Source organism: Chiloscyllium punctatum, chromosome 24 (genome assembly GCF_047496795.1).
Source record: "Chiloscyllium punctatum isolate Juve2018m chromosome 24, sChiPun1.3, whole genome shotgun sequence".
Taxonomy (NCBI): domain Eukaryota; kingdom Metazoa; phylum Chordata; class Chondrichthyes; order Orectolobiformes; family Hemiscylliidae; genus Chiloscyllium; species Chiloscyllium punctatum.
This window is the reverse complement of record NC_092762.1, coordinates 86,544,868-86,564,700: the sequence shown is the minus strand read 5'-3', so window position 1 is coordinate 86,564,700 and position 19,833 is coordinate 86,544,868. Positions and strand designations below refer to the sequence as shown.

Sequence of the window (19,833 nt, the reverse complement as noted above, 5' to 3'; positions counted from 1 at the left end):
CGAATGGCCTTGTACAGCACCATGGCACACTGTCATTCAGAGGTGTGAAGGAGGAGGGACATCCCGTACCCACAAACGGAAAGAATTCCATGCACACCCCACCCCCACCCCGCCACACCTTGTGTCCCTCCATCCCACCAACGGTGTCCCTGTCGTCATCCCCTCCTCCCATTCGTCCAGCAGGTTCAAAGTTCATGCAGAGGGGAGCTATCTGAGGGGAGTGCACTAAGTTCACAGGATTTCTCATCGACATTGCTTACCCTGTGCCTCAGAGATCTCTGTCTCCATGGAGCTCCCTTTAGTTTGAACCTCTGCCAGAAGCAGACCATGGACATCAACACACTCCTCACTGGAAAACAAAGATTCAAACGTTCATTCTGGAAGACTAATATGGAAAGGAAGTTATGTTAAAGTTCTGTCAGACCATTTGTGGTCTCAGTTTTTCAAAAACAGCCTCAGAGAGGCAGCTGAGCATGCACAAAATGTTTTCAAGGGTGGGTCTGGAATTGGGAGGGTCATGAGTATCAGGACTGACCAGACAAGAACACGTTTCACTGAAACAAAGAGATTACCAAACTGAGGTTTTTAAGGATTTAAGAGGATGGTGCAGGTCGCCAGCACAAGGGTCATGGATCAAGGAGAATTGCCAATAAATCCAAAGAATTTAGGAGGTAATTGGTTACTTACAGAGTGATGAGAATGTGGAACTCTCCACAAAGGAGATTGGTTGAAGTGAATAGTGTTGATTAATTTAAGGAGAACCTGGCAAAATGCAAATCCAACATTGTGGCACTGACCCTCCGACAGTGCGGCACACCGTCAGTACTGACTCTCCGACAGTGCAGCACTACCTCAGCACTGACTCTTCGACAGTGCCACACTCCCTCAGTACTGACTCTCCGACAGTGCAGCATACCCTCAGCACTGACCCTCCGACAGTGTGGCACTCCCTCAGTACTGACCCTCTGACAGTGCAGTACTCCCTCTGTACTGACCTGTCCTGTAACCTGAGCTGTACTGTAAGCCCACCTGTACTGTAGAGCCAAGCGCAGTGCAGTGTCATTGGATTCGAGTCTCCCCAGTAACATACTGAGCCGCTCGCAGTCTCCCTTGCATTCCTTCAGGACCCTGGAAAGCTGCTCATTGCGGCTCTTCCACTCATCGATGCAGCTGCAAAACGAAAAGCAAGTGTCGTGATAGAAAGAGAACTTAGCTCACTTCACACACCATCCTGAGTCACGCGTATATCAGCCTTCTTCCATCATCACAGGGTGAAATACTGGAATTGTACCTCTCAGCAGCATCTTCAGCACAGCCTGCAGCAATTTAAATGTGTGTGACAGAGCCCCTTGGAATAGACCTCTTACTAAAATTCAAATTCATGATGTTAAAGGGGCTCAGTTTAAGATGCATGTTCGAGGGGCTGAATGGCCTACACCTGTTTCTAGAATAAGCCATGGGACAGAAAGCAAAGAGCAGTGGAGGATGGTGTTTTTCAGAGAGAGAGAGAGGTACGCAGTGGTGCTCCCTCAGGGTCAGTGTCTGGATCACTGCTCTTTCTAATATTTGCGACTGACCTGCAGTTGGGTGCACACAGGACAAGTTCAAAAGTTACAGGTGATAAAATACTCAGAAATGTAATAAAGGATAGGGTCAAACTTCAGGAGAACATAGAAAGTCACTGATGACTGAGATCAATGTCGTAGAGTATGCAGTGACTTTTTTGAGAAATTTGAGATGAAGCAATACAAACGAAATGATCAATTTTCAACAGGGTGGAGGAACAGAGACACCTGGGGATATATTTACACAAGTCATTGAGGGTAACAGTGACAAGTTGAGAAGATTGTTTAGAAGTAGCACTTGACATTAACAGGGGGATAGAGAACAAAAGCCAGCAAGTTATGTTAAACCTTTCGAAATCACTGGTGAGACCTCAGCTTGTTTCCAGCAGCAGAAAGTTCAGTAACGAGAGAGAGAGAGAAATCTAAGACAATTCATTCATAAAACAAAATGAGGGGAGCTTTTCTCAAGCGGTGAGTTGTGAAAGGAGGCAGAATCGATAATAATGTTGAAAAAGGTAGCTGTATTTCCAGAGATAAGTGATCCGGGGTAAAGTTACTGGGGGCAGGATGAGGTGAGATGATTCAGTAAAATGTCATAGAGTTGAAAGTGATAATCGAACCGGCCTCCTCCTGCGTTGCCTGATCCCATGGTTGATGAACAGGGCCCACCTCAATTATCCCCAAGGAATCGGGAAGGTTAGTCACAAATCCCAGTCTAATCAGCAAGGTCACCTCCAGAGAATTCCATGGAATTAAACCAGTTTCTTACTTCCTCAGCTGATCTGCTTCTCTTTCTGAATCCTGGATCCTTACTCTGGATACGTTGGATCCGTATCTGCAAAGGAACTGGAAAATGTCTTGGATGCCAGAGCAATCCTGGAATGACTGGATCAACCTTTCGACCATAAGCCCTGGATCCTGAAGCAAAAACCAGGGCCAAGTGTGAAGATTGACTATCTCTCAGTTTGTTACCCCATCCCTGTCTCCCTCCCCCCAGCCCACATCTGATTGACAAGCCCCACGCAGCTGTACGCAGCCACAGTCTGTATCTTCAAAGTCAGTCTTGTGTTTCATCTTGTGGACAGTATGTCTGTGTACCTCTAACAGACATATTCAGTATATCATCACTGCATCTTAGCAAGTAAACTGAGGGATAAAAAGGTCTCATACTCCATTTAACCCTGGGACCACTTAAAGCATGACACTTTTCTAGAAGCATGTCACCTTATAGGTGAACATTAACCCAGACACCTACGCCTGAGAAATGTGATGCTTGAACAAATAGTTCACTGCAACAAAGCTCTGTTGGACTCTTCAATACCATGATATCCGCGCCCAATTATTTATTTACAATGGGATACCATGAGAATTAACACACCATCCTGTTGCAAGCAAACTCACACCACGGTTTCTTTATTCCGAAATGAATGTCTCGGCAAGCACTCATACCTCCATGTTCATTCCAAACCCCCAGCCCCACCCCGAGCTCCTGTTCTTTATGGGCTCCTCCCAGCATGGCCAACCTGCTTTCAGCTATCTACATGTCTCCCATCAGCATTTATCTTCCACTCAGCTTATCATTAACCCCCTTGTTTGCGTGTCCTTTCTCTCTCTCTCTCTCAGCACTCTCCCCAAGTAATCCACTCACACTCCTGCCGCCTCCCTGTGAACAGTATAAATACCACCAGTTCTCAGCTGCTTTCAGTTCTGAAGGAGCATTACTGGACTCAAATGTTAACTTTGTCTCTGCCCAACACCCACCCACCCCCGCTTTGTTACAGATTCTGCCAGACCCACTGAGCTTATCCAGCCCTTCCTGTTTTTGTTTCAGCTTTCCCGTCTCCTCAGTTCTTTGTTCTGATTTACTGGTTCCTTGTTTCTCCTGAGACGTACATTGTTCCCAAGAGCCTGAAGCTCAGTATTGATTGTGCTGCATCCAGTTGTGCCCGTGTCCATGATACTAGGGAATGGGCTGGGGGGTGGTGAAGTCATCACATTCTGCTGCAGACTCTGGAGACATGACAGTAGGTCATCAGCCTGACACCGAAACAGGAAACAGGGAACAGTCAGTCAGCATCTAATCGCATTGAAACCTTCCACTGCACACGCACACACACACGCGCACGCACACACACGTGCAGACACACATACACAAATGTGTGTGCACACACACATACACACATGCACACACACGCGCAGACATTGACACACACGTGCACACACATTAATACACACGCACATATTGACACACAAACATGCACACTCACATGCACACTTTCTCACACACTCACTCACACACTCTCTCTCACACACACTCACTCTCTCACACACACACACTCATACTCACACATGTGCACACACACGCATGCACTCACACACTGACACACATATGTTCATACACACACACACACATGCCCACATACTCACATACACACACACGTGTGCACACATATTCTTTCACACAAATGCATGCACACACTCTCACACATGCACACACACACACGCATGCATACACACTCTCACACATTCTCACACTCACACACTCTCTCTCACACACACACACACTCTCTCTCACACACACACAAACTCTCTCTCTTTCTCTCTCTCATATACACACACACAGACAAACAAACACACACACTCCAGTAATCACACATAGCATTGAAAATATAAATAATCAAAATGCTATGAGCACAGTGATTTTAAATCACAAACACTGCCTGTTGGTGAAATACTGCCAGTCAAATCTTGATGGGAACACTGTAGAGGTAGCTTTACTCTGTTTCTTACCCTATGCTTTCCCTGACCTGGGAGTATTTGATAGGTACAGTATAGAGAGAGCTTTACTCTGTACCCAGCGCCGTGCTGTCCATCGCCTTAGAGTGTTTGATGGTGGCAGTGTGGAATAGAATCCCTATAGTGTGGAAACAGGCCATTTGGCCCAACAAATCCACACAGGCCCTACGAAGAGTAATCCACCCAGACTCTTTCCCCTACCCTATTATCCTATATTTACCCCTGACTAATGCATCTAACCTACACATCCCTGAATACTATGGGCAATTTAGCATGGCCAATTCACCCTAACCTGCAGATCTTTGGACTGTGGGAGGAAACCGGAGCACCCAGAGGAAACCCACGCAGACACGGGGAGAATGTGCAAACTCCACACACCCTAGGCTGGAATTGAACCCGGTTCCCTCACACTGTGAGGCAGCAGTGCTAAGGGAGTTTTACTCTGTATCTAACCACATATTGAGGATGTTGGATGGAAACTAGTAACTCTACACTGGAGTTCTGAGGAAGGGTCATACTGGACTTGAAACATTAATGCTCTTCCTCTCTCCACAGAGGCTGCCAGAACGATCGAGTGTCTTAGGTTTCCGTGTTTGTTTCTGTATCACTAGCAGCATGCCATCCTCTCTGTGCCCATTCTTTGACTGATTTGTCCCACTCACACTGCTCTTTCACCACCAGTGCCCTGCAAACCTCTCTCCTCCCATCGTTTCTCCCTTTCCCCTTTGGATGTTCCTATTCAATCCGTTTTCCCCATCCTTCACAACAAAGCATTGTAAATCCAGTCACACTGACTCTGCCCAGCCTCTGTGATACTACCCAAAGGAGGCCATTCAGCCTTGATGCCTGTGCTAGGTGACAGCGTATGTGAAAGAATGGAGAGTGAGTAACTTGCCTTGAGCTGGAGTTTGTCCCTGTCCTGCTGAATCCCAGCGAGGGCACAGGAAACCCGCCACAGTTCCTGGTCCTTCTGGACAAGCTGGTCGGACAGATGTTGATTCTTCTCCCTCAGACAATCCAGTTCGGCCTCCCATTGGCTCCTCTCCTCCTGCAGCTCAGGGCTCAGGTCAACACCCAACTCCCGCTCCACCTCCTCGATCGTCTGCGGGGGTGGGGAGAGGTTTGTGGCCACAATCAGGCACAGATATAACCCACAGCAACATCTCATCCCATTCACACCATTGGATTGTTCAGCTGTGTCCCAGGGGGCAATTCCCCGGGGTGGGGGCAGGAACAGATACTGATGGGGTGGGTAAGAGCATCATGGGGGAAAGGGGCAACTAGTACAAGGGGAACTGGAAGCCCCACCACCTCCCCCGCTACCCCCACTTCACTGGGTTCTGAGGATGAGGGACTGCACATGGAAATGTTACATTGGAGCAGGCTGAGGGCATTCAGCCCCTCAAATTCGTTCTTCTACATAATGAGAGAATGACTAATCTGTGACCAACCTCCATCTCCTTCTTCCACCCTCCCACTCCATTATTCATATCCCTTCATTTCTATAGTTACCACTGATGCTCAGTAGCAGCAGTGTGTACTATCTACAAGATGCACTGCAGGAATTCACCAAAGATCCTCAGGCAGCGCCTTCCCAACTCACAACTACCTCTATCTAGAAGGACAAGGGCAGCAGTAACATGGGAACATCACCCCCAACCAAGCTTCCCCTCCAAGCCCCTCACCATCCTGACTCGGAAATACATCGCCGTTCCTTCGCTGTCACTGGGTCAAAATCAAGAATTGGGAGAAAGTGAGGTCAGCAGATGCTGGAGCTTCGAGTTAAGAGTGTAGTGCTGGAATGCACAGTAGGTCAGGCAGCATCCGAGGAGCAGGAGAGTCAATGTTTAGGGCATAAGCCCCTCATCAGGAATCTGCCCGAAACGCCGATTCTCCTGCTCCTCGGATGCTTCCTGACCTGCTGAGCTTTCCCAGCACCACACTCCCAAAATCAAGAATTCCCTCCCTCAGGACATTGTGGGTGAACCCACAGGACATAGTTTGCAGTGGTCCAAGAAGGCAGCTCACCCCCACCTTCTCACAGGAGCAACTTGACTGGCTCAGCTAGCAACGCCCATGCCCCACAAGTGAATATAAAATCTATCAATCCCAGTTTTTAAATTAACAAATGGTCTAGCATTGATTGCTATTTGCAAAAGAGATTTCCAAGTAGTACCATCCTTTATGGCTTGAATTCCTCGATTCTGCCCCAAGTCCTTGTTTCCCGAACCAATAAAAATGGTTTCTCTTTAGCTTCTGCAACTCCTCCTCTACCACTATAATTAACTCTTTGCCACCTGAATTCCTGACAGTAACATCTTATGAGGAACAGCCCAGCAACTGGGTATTCACTCCAATTATTGTAAATTCATGATAGTCTCCATAACTCTACTTCTTTCTGTCCCACCTCCACAAATCCCTTGTTCCTTCTCTGTCACGTTATCGATCAAGTTTCCACTTAAACCCACATAATTTTCTGCTTCAACTTCTCTGGGGTAATGGGTTCCACATCCTCACCACTCTCTGTATAACCACGTTCCTCCTAAATTCTTAACTCAATCCATTGTAAAGTAAGATGTGAGATTTATACATTTAGTTTTAGCATTTTGGAGTTAGCATTTTGAAATAGTGGCATAAGGGATTGATTAGTTTTACGAAGGGTTTAAAAAAGAGTAAATGATTGAACAGTCCTTTCCAAGACTGACCTAATCTAGCTTATGTCAGGGAGTGGGACCACCTGGAATGTTGTGTGGTTGTTTACAACAGGTGAAGTAAACATTGAAGGCCATAACATTATTTTTGGCTTGGAATAATAAAATAAAACAGAGGTTAGGGTAATTCCAAAGAGATCAGACCAGGGTCATGAACAAATGTAGTTTGTCTCCTTGAAAGTTGTATCAAACAGTAAAGAAAAAGTTAAGCATAAAGTTTACTTTGTGAAATTTCCAAACCAGCAGTGTTTAGTTAAAAATCTGTATTTTACTAGAAACTGAGCAAGTCTAAGCTCTCTGTTTTGTGAGACTTATGGATGAAGACTTCATGATTGACATAAAAAGACTCAGGAGATACAGTTAAGTCAAACTTATACATTTGGTTCAAAGAGGTGTCCCCAGATTGAAATGTATAAAATGGACAGTGCTTGACAAATAGGGTGAGAATTTATTTGTCTAAGTTTATTTTTAAGATCTTCCAAACAGTGATCTAACCCTAGATAGCCTAGTTTGTTTCCTTTTGTTTTCATCTTTTGTATAATAAACATTTGTTTTGTTGTTAAAGACAGCTTTGTACAACTTTGTTTCAGTAAATGACCATCACATTGATAAAAAATATCTATCAAGCCAGATATCATTCAATATTACAATCAGCTGGGATTAGAACACAATAACTGACAATACTATCTTTACACCTCCTTGTTCTGGACTCTTATCAAAAGAGGAAACAAAACCTATAAATCTACCACAGAGAATAAATTCAACATTTGGAAGGTCTCCTCTTGATCTTCTCTTTCTCCAACCCTGACCGAGTTCCCTTTGTCCTTACCTGAGTGACCAGTGACCAGTGTGCCAGTGCTGACTGCTCTTCCTCACCAGCGTCAGCACAGCACGGTGGGATCTCTGTTCTGCGAGTGCGCACCGTCTCCTCCAGCTCTGTCAATACCTGCTGCAGTTTCTGTGACAGCTCACCGGGTTCACCTGCAACAAACAGAGAGATGAAAGGAGGGTAAGGGGGGAGTGAGGAAACCCCAGCCTGACATCAAAGGCAGTAAATCACAGTCTCATGGTGAGAGTATACCAGAATCAACATCCACAACTGCAGTTATAAAGCACCTTTAAAATCGTGAAAGATCCCAAGATGCTGCATAGTTTTCAAACACACTCAGCCACAGAAGGAGACATTAGAAACAAGAGAATAAACATTTGATCAAAGAAATAGGATTAAAGAATATTTAAAAGAGGAGGGAGAGGTACAGAGGTGGGAGGGATGGAGATGGAGGTGGAATTCTTAAGGTTTGTAATCACAATTCATTTGGGAAGAATGGACCAATAATGGAACATCATTATTCCACAATCCATCACAAGTGTGTAGCTACCCAATGAAATGACCAGCTGACCACTTTGCTTGATAGAGTACTATTCAGGACAAAAGCATTTCATACTAGGTTTTGTCATTGACGTGAAAATAACTCTATGTATTGTAAACAAACTTACTCTTTAACAAAAGGCAAAACAAATATACAACTATGCAACTTGATCTGTAGTCCTTTAAAACACTCACACTCATTCACAAATAAGAGAGACAAAACACAGACAGTTTGACTCAAGTATTAGGGGTGGGAAATATAGAGAGGGAAAACAAATGTCAAATATGGGATGATTTATTGCTCACAGGGTTATGATTATAACACTGATGACACAATGTTGTCTGTTGAGTAATTGTTGATCTTTGTCATGATTGGAACCAGTTGACTCTGAGATCCTTGATTGGAGTTGGAAATCTGGGCCAATCAGGGAGCCCTGGCTGACTGTTATAACCATATGATACCAGGAGATGTGGAATCTCCTCAGTTCAGGAGACTGACTTCAGTGTACTGTCCACTAGAAAATAAGGAGTGTTTTGGTGACGGGATACTGACCCCTGGGCAGTACAGGCCTAACCATTTTTAATTTTAAAATAAAAGGTAATGTAGACTTTCCTCAGTTCAGGAGACTGACTCCAAGCTGGCTGGCTACAGCCAGTGCACTACATACAAATAAATAAAGGCTGACCTGGTGTTAGTATACTGACCTCAGTTATTTCAATCACTGATTCAGTAGCTGATCAGTTGTACCTAGGTCTTTCCTAGTGCTGGGAGTCTTTCTCTAGAGTCTTTCAGTTCTTTTTGTCTTTTTCTCTGAGTGAGAGAAGTATGAGAAATGCTTTTTGGTTACAAGCTGTTCAGGATTTCTCTGCGTGCACTACCTCACAGACCTGTGAAGCTGCTAATCCCGAAAGCTGCTGCTGGACAGATTCCCTTTTAATAGAAAGATTTCTGCTGCTAATCTGACTTCTGAAGTACCCACCTTAATGATGCAAAAAGTAACAAAGCCTTGTACAGCTAAAGTGTACACCACACAGTCCCACTTGAATTTCAAGTAACAAATAGACAGTATTTCTGGTACTTTTAGCTAGATACCAGTGTATCTTTTATTGTGTAAAAGGAATAAAATATTACATCAGGGCTCAGATAGTTAAAGTTACAACCACCATTGACAGTCCAATGAAAATAAGGTTCCTGGAGGTTTGTGGGGCTGAAGGAGATTGCAGAGATGGAAAGGGACAGATTCTGATCAATCCTGAGAAAGGTTGGATATTAACTTGACTTCACTCCCAAAAAGATTCCAGAAGTTCTCTCCTGTATAGGGCAAACTACAGAATCGAGTGGCGATGTCTTAAAGTGGATCTGTCTCCTTCATATCTCGCTCCAAGAGTGTTGAGGCTCAGAGTGTGGGACAGGCACGAGATGCCAAACGAGGCGTCACTATTTCAACAACTGCTTGTTAGATTGATTCCCAGACAAGGTCTCCAGCTTTGATTACAGTCAATTCCTCTGGTTTAACTACATACCAACAGGTCAGGGTGCTTAACATTTCAGGCTGACCTGATGGGTTTTCCTGCTCGGAAAGTATTTTGAAGTGTGATGTTACAATACTCACTGCGACCAACAGCTTTCAAAATAACAGATATCTTAATAAAGCCAACACAGAGAAAACCCGAAGGAAAAGATTTTACTTGCTAAAACTTCTGCTGCAACCATATAATCGACACCATTCAAAAATTAATTAATAGACAAAGAGTACGTCAAATAAAAGGCTAGGTTTCACTTGGAGTAGTTAGTACAACGTAGATACACCACCTGTAGTTCTCACATGACACCCTGTCCCAGTGTAGTATTGAGTGCGATCTCACAGCATTTTCAACTCATGTATCATTATGTACTATCATTCATTCCCATTCAATTGGCCCAGCCATCCTCATCTGCTTCACCAATGATCCCTCCTCCATCATAAGATCACTCACCATTCCGACTTGGAAATATATCGCTGTTCTTTCAGTGTCACTGGGTCATAATCCTGGAATTCCCTCCTAAGGGTATTGTGGGTCTACCTATAGCACATGGAGTGCAGCGGTTCAAGAAGGCAGCTCACCCCCCACCTTCTCAAGGAGGGCAACTAGGGATGGGCAATTAAATGCTTGCTCTGCCAGTGACACCCACATCCCATAAGTGAATAAAGAAATAGTTCCAGTCCTTGAATTCACATTCATCAGCCATTGTATTCCATCTGAACTCCCTCAACATTATTAATGTTGACAGGTGCTCAGATATGAACCCTCTCACACTCAGATCATGTCAATTCTGATAGCCTAGGATCCCCAGAGACTCCCTTTTCAGACCCTATATAGAACTTGCACAACTGAAACAGCAGCAGTGGGGCTCCCCCAATTCACAACCACTTGCTCTTCCTGTCCTTGACTCCCTTTCCTTTCCAACATATAACACATACAGGAAGTAACACAGCCCCTGCTGCATTCCCATATAACCGTCAAACATTAGGATCTGTTCCAATATGTCTGCCACAAAACATACACTGAGATCTTACACCACTAAAAATTAGTTTTCTATTTATCCTTTTCTTTGTTAGTTTTTCATCCCCATGGCAACCTAGAGTCACATGGGCATTTCTTTGAACTGAGCCGCCTGCTTGGAAATCCTTTGGAATATTTCCCAGTTGCACTGTAGTTTTAAAAGGGAGGTTGTATAGAAAACAAAATACAGATTTTTCCCAAAGTCATTGGAACAGCAAGCTCCCAGAAACACCGCAAGTAATGTGTTTTCTTGGTGTTGAGTGGATGGTAAATGTTAACTGACCACAGGGAGCTCCCCTGCTATTCTCTGGATAGTACTACAGGATCTTTTCAATCAAGCAGGGAGATGGGCATTTCATTTCAGGTCTCAATCAGAAGTTGGTAACTCTGACAAGGAGACACTCTTCCTGCACTGGGAAAAGACGCCACTCCCACCCCTGGATAATCACTGAGGTCTTGCTTACGTACCAGCACTCTCTGGTAGTTGACAAGGTTGTCCTGGGCAATTGGAGACTTTTGGTTGACTTGGGTCTGGATGGAGACACGTGTTGTTTTCAAGATACGGAGAGTCACTAATGTCTGAGAAAGTGTCCAGGTATTCATCTTCCTCCCTGCACAGGAAAATAAGGGGAAATGTCAGTGAACTGACAGTGAGCAAAGTGCACCGACGTTATCTGGAGATGGGGGTCCAGCCATTGGGATGTCAATGGAAATAACAAAGCTCAGCTGGAAAGAGAACTGGACTTGGAGTGGATCAGCAGTGAGCAGCTCTCACCACAGGAGGGTGCTGTTACCTGTGATTTCAGCCAAACTTTGTAAAAGCAGCTGTCAGTCTGAGTTGGTATGGAATGGTCACTCTGGGCTTGTGACTCTGAAAGGGTTGTTCCGGACAGATTGATTGGTCATGGGATGGACATTCAGTACCGGTCATCTGGGCTGCTCACCCTAAGCTTATTATTCCTTTTCGGTCACTCCAGACCAATCACCCTCTTGGTCACTCAAAGAGAGAGTGGAGTATAATCAGGGGAAGGTCGTGGTTATGGGATGGTTTTGCTGATTGGAGATAGGAATTTGTTTCCTTCATGGGATGTGGGTGTCACTGGTAAGGCAGGTATTTATTGTCCATCCATAATTGCCCCTTTCTTGCTCAGTCTTTTCAGAGTCAACTACCTCACTCTGGGTCTGGAGTCACGTGTTGGCCGGGTAAGGACAGCAGATTTCCTTCCCTAAAGTACATTTGTGACCTGGATGGGTTTTTAATGTCAATGCTTGTCATTGGCATTTATTTCAGATTTTACTGAATTCCCCGGGTACAACAGAGTGTTACAAGGGGACATAAGTTTAAGGTGAAGGGTGGAAGGTATAGGGGAGATGTCAGGAGTGGGTTCTTTACCCAGAGAGTGGTGGGGGCATGGAATGCGCTGCCCGTGGGAGTGGTAGAGTCAGAATAATTGGCGACCTTTAAGCGGCATTTGGATAGGTACATGGATGGGTGCTTAATCTAGGATAGAAGTTCGGCACAACATCGTGGGCCGAAGGGTCTGTTCTGTGCTGTATTGTTCTATGTTCTATGTTCTATGTTCAATTTCACCATCTGCCGGGGGGGAGATGGGGGGGTGGAGGGGTGTGTGGATTTGAACATTAACCTAACCTCATGGATTGCTTGTCCAGTGATATGAACTTCAGCCCTTCTGACATTCTGCAGTTGTGAAAGGCACTATATCAATGTAAGTTTCCTCTCTCATGTGCCTGACATTAACTGTAGCTGAATTGGCAGGAAGGAGCTGACAGATGGGTGTGAGCTCTGCAAGAGTACATTCCGATATTTTCTTGGTCAAATTAACCCACCGGGTCTTTGGGACTAATGCTCCATTGCCCTCCTCCCCCCTCCCTCAGAATAGGAGTGAGGGGAACAGAAATCTGTGTTCACCTGATGGTTGATACTGTCAGTCTATCAATCTTCCGATTCAACTCAGCAATAACAACAAGTAACTCTGTGATCTGCTCCTCATAGTGGAGAACAGTTAATGCCTCTTCTTCTGATGGTGTCTCCATCTTCACATCCAACAGACAGTCTGGACCCTGCACCAACAGAAAGAAACAATATTCACACCATTGTACAGCAGTAGGCAGTGAGGCTTTGCATGTGGGTATGTGAGGGGTCCATGTGTGACCAGTTCATATATGACCAGTCAGTGTGTGACCAGTTCATGTGTGACCTATCCATCCATTACATAATAAAAGACTGTCCTTATGTACCTTGGAGGTAGAAGACAGAGGGTGGTGGTGGAGGGTTGTTTTTCAGATTGGAGGCTTGTGACCAGTGGAGTGCCACAAGGCTCGGTGCTGGGTCCTCTACTTTTTGTCATTTACATAAATGATTTGGATATAAATATAGGAGGTATAGTTAGTAAGTTTGCAAATGACACCAAAATTGGAGGTGTAATGGACAGCTAAGAAGGTTACCTCAGATTACAACAGGATCTTGATCAGTTAGGCCAATGGGCTGAGAAGTGGCAGATAGAGTTTAATTTAGAAAAATGCAAGGTCCTGCATTTTGGAAAGGCAAATCAGAGCAGGACTTATACACTTAATGGTAAGGTCCTAGGGAGTGTTGCTGAATAAACAGACCTTGGAGTGCAGGTTCATAGCTCCTTGAAAGTGGAGTCGCAGGTAGATAGGATAATGAAGAAGGTGTTTGGTATGCTTTCCTTTATTGGTCAGAGTATTGAGTACAGGAGTTGAGAGGTCATGTTGCGACTATACAGGACATTGGTTAGGCCACTGTTGGAATATTGTGTGCAATTCTGGTCTCCTCCCTATCGGAAAGATGTTGTGAAACTTGAAAGGGTTCAGAAAAGATTTACAAGGATGTTGCCAGGGTTGGAGGTTTTGAACTATAGGGAGAGTTTGAATAGACTAGGGCTGTTTACCCTGGAGTGTCGGAGGCTGAGGGGTAACCTGATAGAGGTTTATAAAATCATGAGGGGCATGGATAGGATAAATAGACAAAGTCATTTCCCAGGGGTGGGGGAGTCCAGACTAGAGGGCATAGGTTTAGGGGAAAGATTTAAAAGGGACCTAAGGGGCAACGTTCTCACGTAGAAGGTGGTGCATGAATGGAATGAGTTGCCAGAGGAAGTGGTGGAGGCTGGTACAATTACAACATTTAAAATGCATCTGGATGGGTGTATGAATAAGAACGATTTGGAGGATATCAGCCAAATGCTAACAAATGGGACGAGATTAGGTTGGGATATCTGGTCGGCATGGATGAGTTGGACCAAATGGTCTGTTTCCATTGCTGTACATCTCTATGACTCTATGGGCTGTATGTTGAAAATCACCACGTTGCAAAAGGACTAAAACAACAAGTTGTTATGATGGCTGTCAAGTGTCAAGTGATTTTTGAGATTCAGAATTACTTCAAGTCTCCAGAAAATTCTAAATTGAATGAGCCCTGTTGGGGTGCCCTCCAATTAATGACCATATTATGATGAAACTGTCTACTACCTCTGGCCTTACCATCATTCAAAATCAATGTCTGAATAACTTGCTGTCTCTGAACATGAATTGTGACAAACAGAGCTATACAGAAACCAACTCACCACTAAGTATAACTACCTATGTTCCAACTTTGCATCATTTATCTACAGAAAGGAACTGTGGTCACAAATCCAAATCTGCATTTTACATGCTCCAAGACCAAAGAGAAACCAGCTAGTGTTGAAATGAACTGAATAGAGGAGCCCAGCCTGGAGCTTATTCTCTCTCGCTCTTTCTCAGTCTCTCTCTCTCTCTCTCTTTTCACCTTGTAATGATGTTGTCACTTTAAGAGGTGATTTTGTCCTGTTTTTTTGTAGAGAGATTGTAAAGTTAAGATATGGAGCTGTCTCTGAGAAAGTAAACAATTTGTGGGGCCTTGGGGTTTATTTGAAAAGCTGGAACAATGGAAGCAGCCTGGGTGTGGCCAGCTCTCACAGAGCAGGCTTTCTCCCTTTATCTTGGTTTTCAGTGTTGGTTTTAAGCAGAAGCCTTTGAGAACTCAAAAGCATTGAAAGCTTCTATGAATGTCTCCTGGCTGATAATTTCCCTGATTTTGCTCTTGATGTGTTTTCATCCTGGATTGGAGAACTGCATATGAGAATCTGTGTCTGAATTTGTCTTTTGCCAAGGGGTGTGCTTATGAATGTTACTGTATTGGAACAGTTAATTAGTAATAGTTACTGCATCTAATATCTGGTTAAATTTACCAATAGTTAAGTTATTCTAAATTCCTCTTTCATTATTATTTTAACTGTAGTTTTATAATCATAGAGATGTACAGCAAGGAAACAGACCCTTCGGTCCACTCATCCATGCCGACCAGCTATCCTGAATAAATCTAGTCCCAGCTGCCAGCACCTGGCCCATATCCCTCCAAACTCTTCCTATTCATATCCCCATCTAGATGCCTTTTAAATATTGCAATTGTACCAGCCTCCACCGCTTCCTCTGGCAGCTCAGTCCATACACGTACCACCCTCTGTGTGAAAAACTTATTCCTTAGGTCCCTTTTAAATGTTTCCCCTTTCACTCCAAACCTATGACCTCTAGTTTGATTCCCGTGTTGGGCCTCTGTCCATGTGGAGTTTGCACATTCTCCCTGTGCCTGTGCAGATTTCCTCTGGGTGCTCCAGTTTCCTCCAACAATCCAAAGATGTGCAGGTCAGGTGAATTGGCTGTACTAAATTGTCCATAGTGTTAGGTGCATTGGACTGGGTGGGTAACTCTTCAGAGGGTTGGTGTGGACTTAGTGGGCCAAATGGCCTGTTTCCACACTCTAGATAATCTATAAAGGCAATTAGATTTTATAAATCTCTATAAGGTTACCCCTCAGCCTCCGACACCCCAGGGAAAACACCCCCAGCTTATTCAGCCTCTCCCCGTAGCTCAAACCCTCCAACCCTGGCAATATCCTTGTAAATCTTTTTTGAACCCTTTCAAGTTTCACAACATCCTTCCTGTAGCAGGGAGACCAGAATTGCACACAATATTCTAAAAGGTGACTGAGCCAATGTCCTGTACAGTCGCAACATGGCGTCCTAACTCCTGTACTCGATACTCTGACCAATAAAGGAAAACATATCAAACGCCTTCTTCACTATCCTATCTACCTGCGACTCCACTTTCAAGGAGCTATGAACCTGCACTCCAAGGTCTCTTGTCTAAATAAATTGTGTTTTGCTTAACATTGAGTAGTTTGACCAGCTGCTTCTCATCTGGAACATGGCATTTCACATCTACCTTTAAAATAGGAAAACATGCGGGTCTAGACTACCTTCTTAAAATGTATTGAGGCGGTCTGGTCTATTTTACAAGCTCGAGCCCTGTCTGCATTGTGACTGTCCATATGTGGCACTGGCAGATATTTTAAATAACTTCACCCAACAGCCGTAGTCTCCAACAGTACAGATATAGTGCGAGAATTATCTCAACACTAAACCAGAAGGACCACTGAGCTTGGCCTGGATCCACACAAATCATCAACCTTTGAAAATCATGTCAGTTATGTCCGATTTAGAGTCATAGAGCTATACAGCACAGAAACAGACCATTTGGTCCAACTCGTCCATGTCGACCAGATATCCTAATCTAATCTAGTCCCATTTCCCTGCACTTGGCCCATAATCCCTCCAAACCCTTCCTATTCATATACCCATCCAGATGCCTTTTAAATGTTGTAATTGTACCAGCCTCCACCACTTCCTCTGGCAGCTCATTCCATACACGCACCACCCTCTGTGTGAAAGTGTTGCCCCTTTGGTCCCTTTTAAGTTTTTCCCCTCTCACCTTAAACCTATGGTCTTTAGTTCTGGACACCCCCACCCCAAGGAAAAGACTTGGTCTATTTACCCTATTCTTGTCCCTCATGATTTTATAAACCTCTATAAGGTCTTGGATTTTGAAATATCATTTGGGTGGCACGGTGGCACAGTGGTTAGCACTGCTGCCTCACAGCACCAGAGACCCGGGTTCAATTCCCGCCTCAGGCGACTGACTGTGTGAAGTTTGTACGTTCTCCCCGTGGTTGTGTGGGTTTCCTCCGGGTGCTCTGGTTTCCTCCCACGGTCCAAAAATGTGCAGGTCAGGTGAATTGGCCATGCTAAATTGCCCGTAGTGTTAGGTAAGGGGTAGATGTAGGGATATGGGTGGGTTGCGCTTCGGTGGGGCGGTGTGGACTTGTTGGGCCGAAGGGCCTGTTTCCACACTGTAAGTAATTTAATCTATCATTCCCCATTGTCACTTATTTTTCTGTGTTTGAGCTTGGCAAATGTGTGTAAGTGAGTATATTGGAGCATTTAAAATTTATTTTTACTTACACCGCGTTAAGTACAATAAATACTTCTTTTAAAACACAAGGAAACTTGTTTGTGTAACATTTAGCACTTAAATCGTCAAACATTCAGTGAATTGGTAAGTGCATCCATTTTACAATAACCTATTAGAGCTCATGGTAATGTCCCATTCTCTAGGCCAGGTTTCACCTGTTCCAGAGGTGTTGATGAACCATCTTAATAGATTGTTTAAAAGTATTAACAACCCGATCTGGTCAAACAGAGAGTGGGAAGGGAGCAGAGGTATTCCACTACTCCTCACTGATTGTAACAAATTAAATCTGTATCCTTCTGGTCACTGACACCTTTATTAACTCTTCCCTAGCTCCCCATAGATCCAAGGAGAAGACGATAAATTTACCCTGTCACTAAGTAAACCGGTGATCTATACCCATTGCTGTTTGTGGGATCTTGCTTTACGCAAACTTTAATTCTCTTGTGGAACACGGACATTGCTGCCTGGGCTCAGCATTTATTGCCCTGTCCCTAGTTGCCCCTTGAGAAGGTGGTGGTGAGCTGCCTTCTTGAACCGCTGCAGTCTCTGCTGTGATTCCTATGTCACAACACTTTTAAAAAGTTCTTTATCAGCTGGAGAACACATCTGGACTTCCTCAGGTGCTATAGAAATGCAGATCCCTTACTTTTAGCTTTCTTTTACCATTTAACAGAAGGCTCTCATCAAATCCTGGCAACATTTTTATTAAATCCCCTCCTCACCTTCTCTGATGTAAGGAGATCAATCTCAGCCTGTCCAGTCTCTCCGTGTCACTCAAATTTCTACATCCCTGGAAACAGTCCAGTGTTCAAACTCTTGCGGGAATGAAGATTGTATGGTGGGGAGTTCACCATCCCAGCTCTGTGGGTGGACCCACCCTCTGTGGGTGTGTATGGACCACAGCCACAGTCAAATGTAAAGATTCTATAAATCCGGGCTAAAACCTCACTTTCAGGGCTAACCAACCCTCACACACAGTAACAGATCCCAATGGCTTAGGGATTTGTTCGCTGATTTATTGAAGAGATCCACAGATCTGAGCGATAGATTGCGCGATATCTGCAGGACTGTACCTCCATTGTGAATGGTAACTGCACCTTCGATGGCCCAGTTCCTCCTGCTGAGCCTTCCGCTGGGAGGTCCAGTGGCGAAGGGTAAAGGTTAGGTTGGAATTTGGTCACCTCTCGCTATTCCTGCTCCTTTACCTTCACTGACTATAGGGTCGCTCAACCGAATGTGTTTTTTTTTGGGACTTGGCAAACACAATCCATGGAAGCAGCAAACTCTGAGATTTCCTGTCTCAACAAAACTCAGAATCGCCCTTCCTCTGGGGCTGTTGCAAGTCAACATCCTTTGAATTTGAATTTCCTCTTTCAGGTCAAAGGTAGGCTGTCACTTTGTCAGAAACACAAAGGTCTGGAAACAGGCCACTCAACCCATCAACTTGCTGCTCGTGTTAATGTTCCCTATGAGCCTCCTCCCAGTCCCCTATACCCTGTGCTACCAACATATTTTTCAAGTCTTTATCCACTTACATGGCCAGATTTCTCTTAAATATATTGAAATTGATTTGAATTGATCAAGGTTTACCATGTCACCATTCCTGGAGCCATCGAAAGTACAAGGTATCTCGGTACCTTGAGACAGAACTGGAAAAATAATGAAATAAGTTTTAAAAAAATTTCTTCTTCATATAAAAGTAGAAAAACAAAGAAGTTTTAAAAATGAAACATTACAGTCCTTTCTTAAACCATGGGACTGCAGACGCTGGGCTTCAGCTCCCTCTGCTGCCACACCCAACCACTTCCCCCCCCCACCCCCCAGACCCTGGCCTCCCTGCGCCAGACACACACCTTCCCCCCTCCCTCCGCACTGGGGTAAGTCCTGCTTAGGCTCAGTGGCCCCTTTGCTGCTGATCAATACCAGGTTTCACGACCGCTCGCAGCATTGACCACTGCTTTACCACCAACAGCCACCTCAATACAGGCTTAGAGTCCTAGAGATGTGCAGCACGGAAACAGACCCTTCGGCCCAACTCGTCCATGCCGACCAGATATCCCAACCCAACCTAGTCCCATTTGCCAGCACTTGGCCCATATCCCTCTAAACGGCGGCACGGTGGCACAGTGGTTAGCACTGCTGCCTCACAGCGCCAGAGACCCGGGTTCAATTCCCGACTCAGGCGACTGACTGTGTGGAGTTTGCACGTTCTCCCAGTGTCTGCGTGGGTTTCCTCCGGGTGCTCCGGTTTCCTCCCACAGTCCAAAGATGTGCAGGTCAGGTGAATTGGCCATGCTAAATTGCCCGTAGTGTTAGGTAAGGGGTATGGGTGGGTTGCGCTTCGGCGGGGCGGTGTGGACTTGTTGGGCCGAAGGGCCTGTTTCCACACTGTAAGTAATCTAATCTAATCTAAACCCCTCTTCTATTCATATACCCATCCAGATGCCTTTTAAATGCTGTAATTGTACCAGCCGCC

At 44.8% G+C, this 19,833-nt stretch overlaps 1 protein-coding gene across 2 annotated transcripts in view; it reads right to left on the bottom strand.

Annotated features, from left to right (window-relative positions):
• Positions 1–18,562, bottom strand: part of ushbp1 (Usher syndrome 1C binding protein 1) — a 33,800-nt gene extending 15,238 nt beyond the window's left edge. Inside the window, exons 1-9 of one of the 2 annotated variants that reach the window (XM_072594408.1) lie at positions 18,431–18,562; positions 12,916–13,067; positions 11,454–11,596; positions 7,902–8,053; positions 5,257–5,463; positions 3,459–3,602; positions 2,335–2,483; positions 1,030–1,170; positions 261–349 (exon numbers count right to left, since the gene is read on the bottom strand). In XM_072594408.1, the coding sequence (XP_072450509.1) occupies positions 261–349; positions 1,030–1,170; positions 2,335–2,483; positions 3,459–3,602; positions 5,257–5,463; positions 7,902–8,053; positions 11,454–11,596; positions 12,916–13,067; positions 18,431–18,436 (1,183 nt within the window). In that variant the 5' untranslated portion in view covers positions 18,437–18,562. The other variant, XM_072594409.1, reaches the window with a different exon arrangement.
• Positions 18,563–19,833: the final 1,271 nt, after the last annotated feature.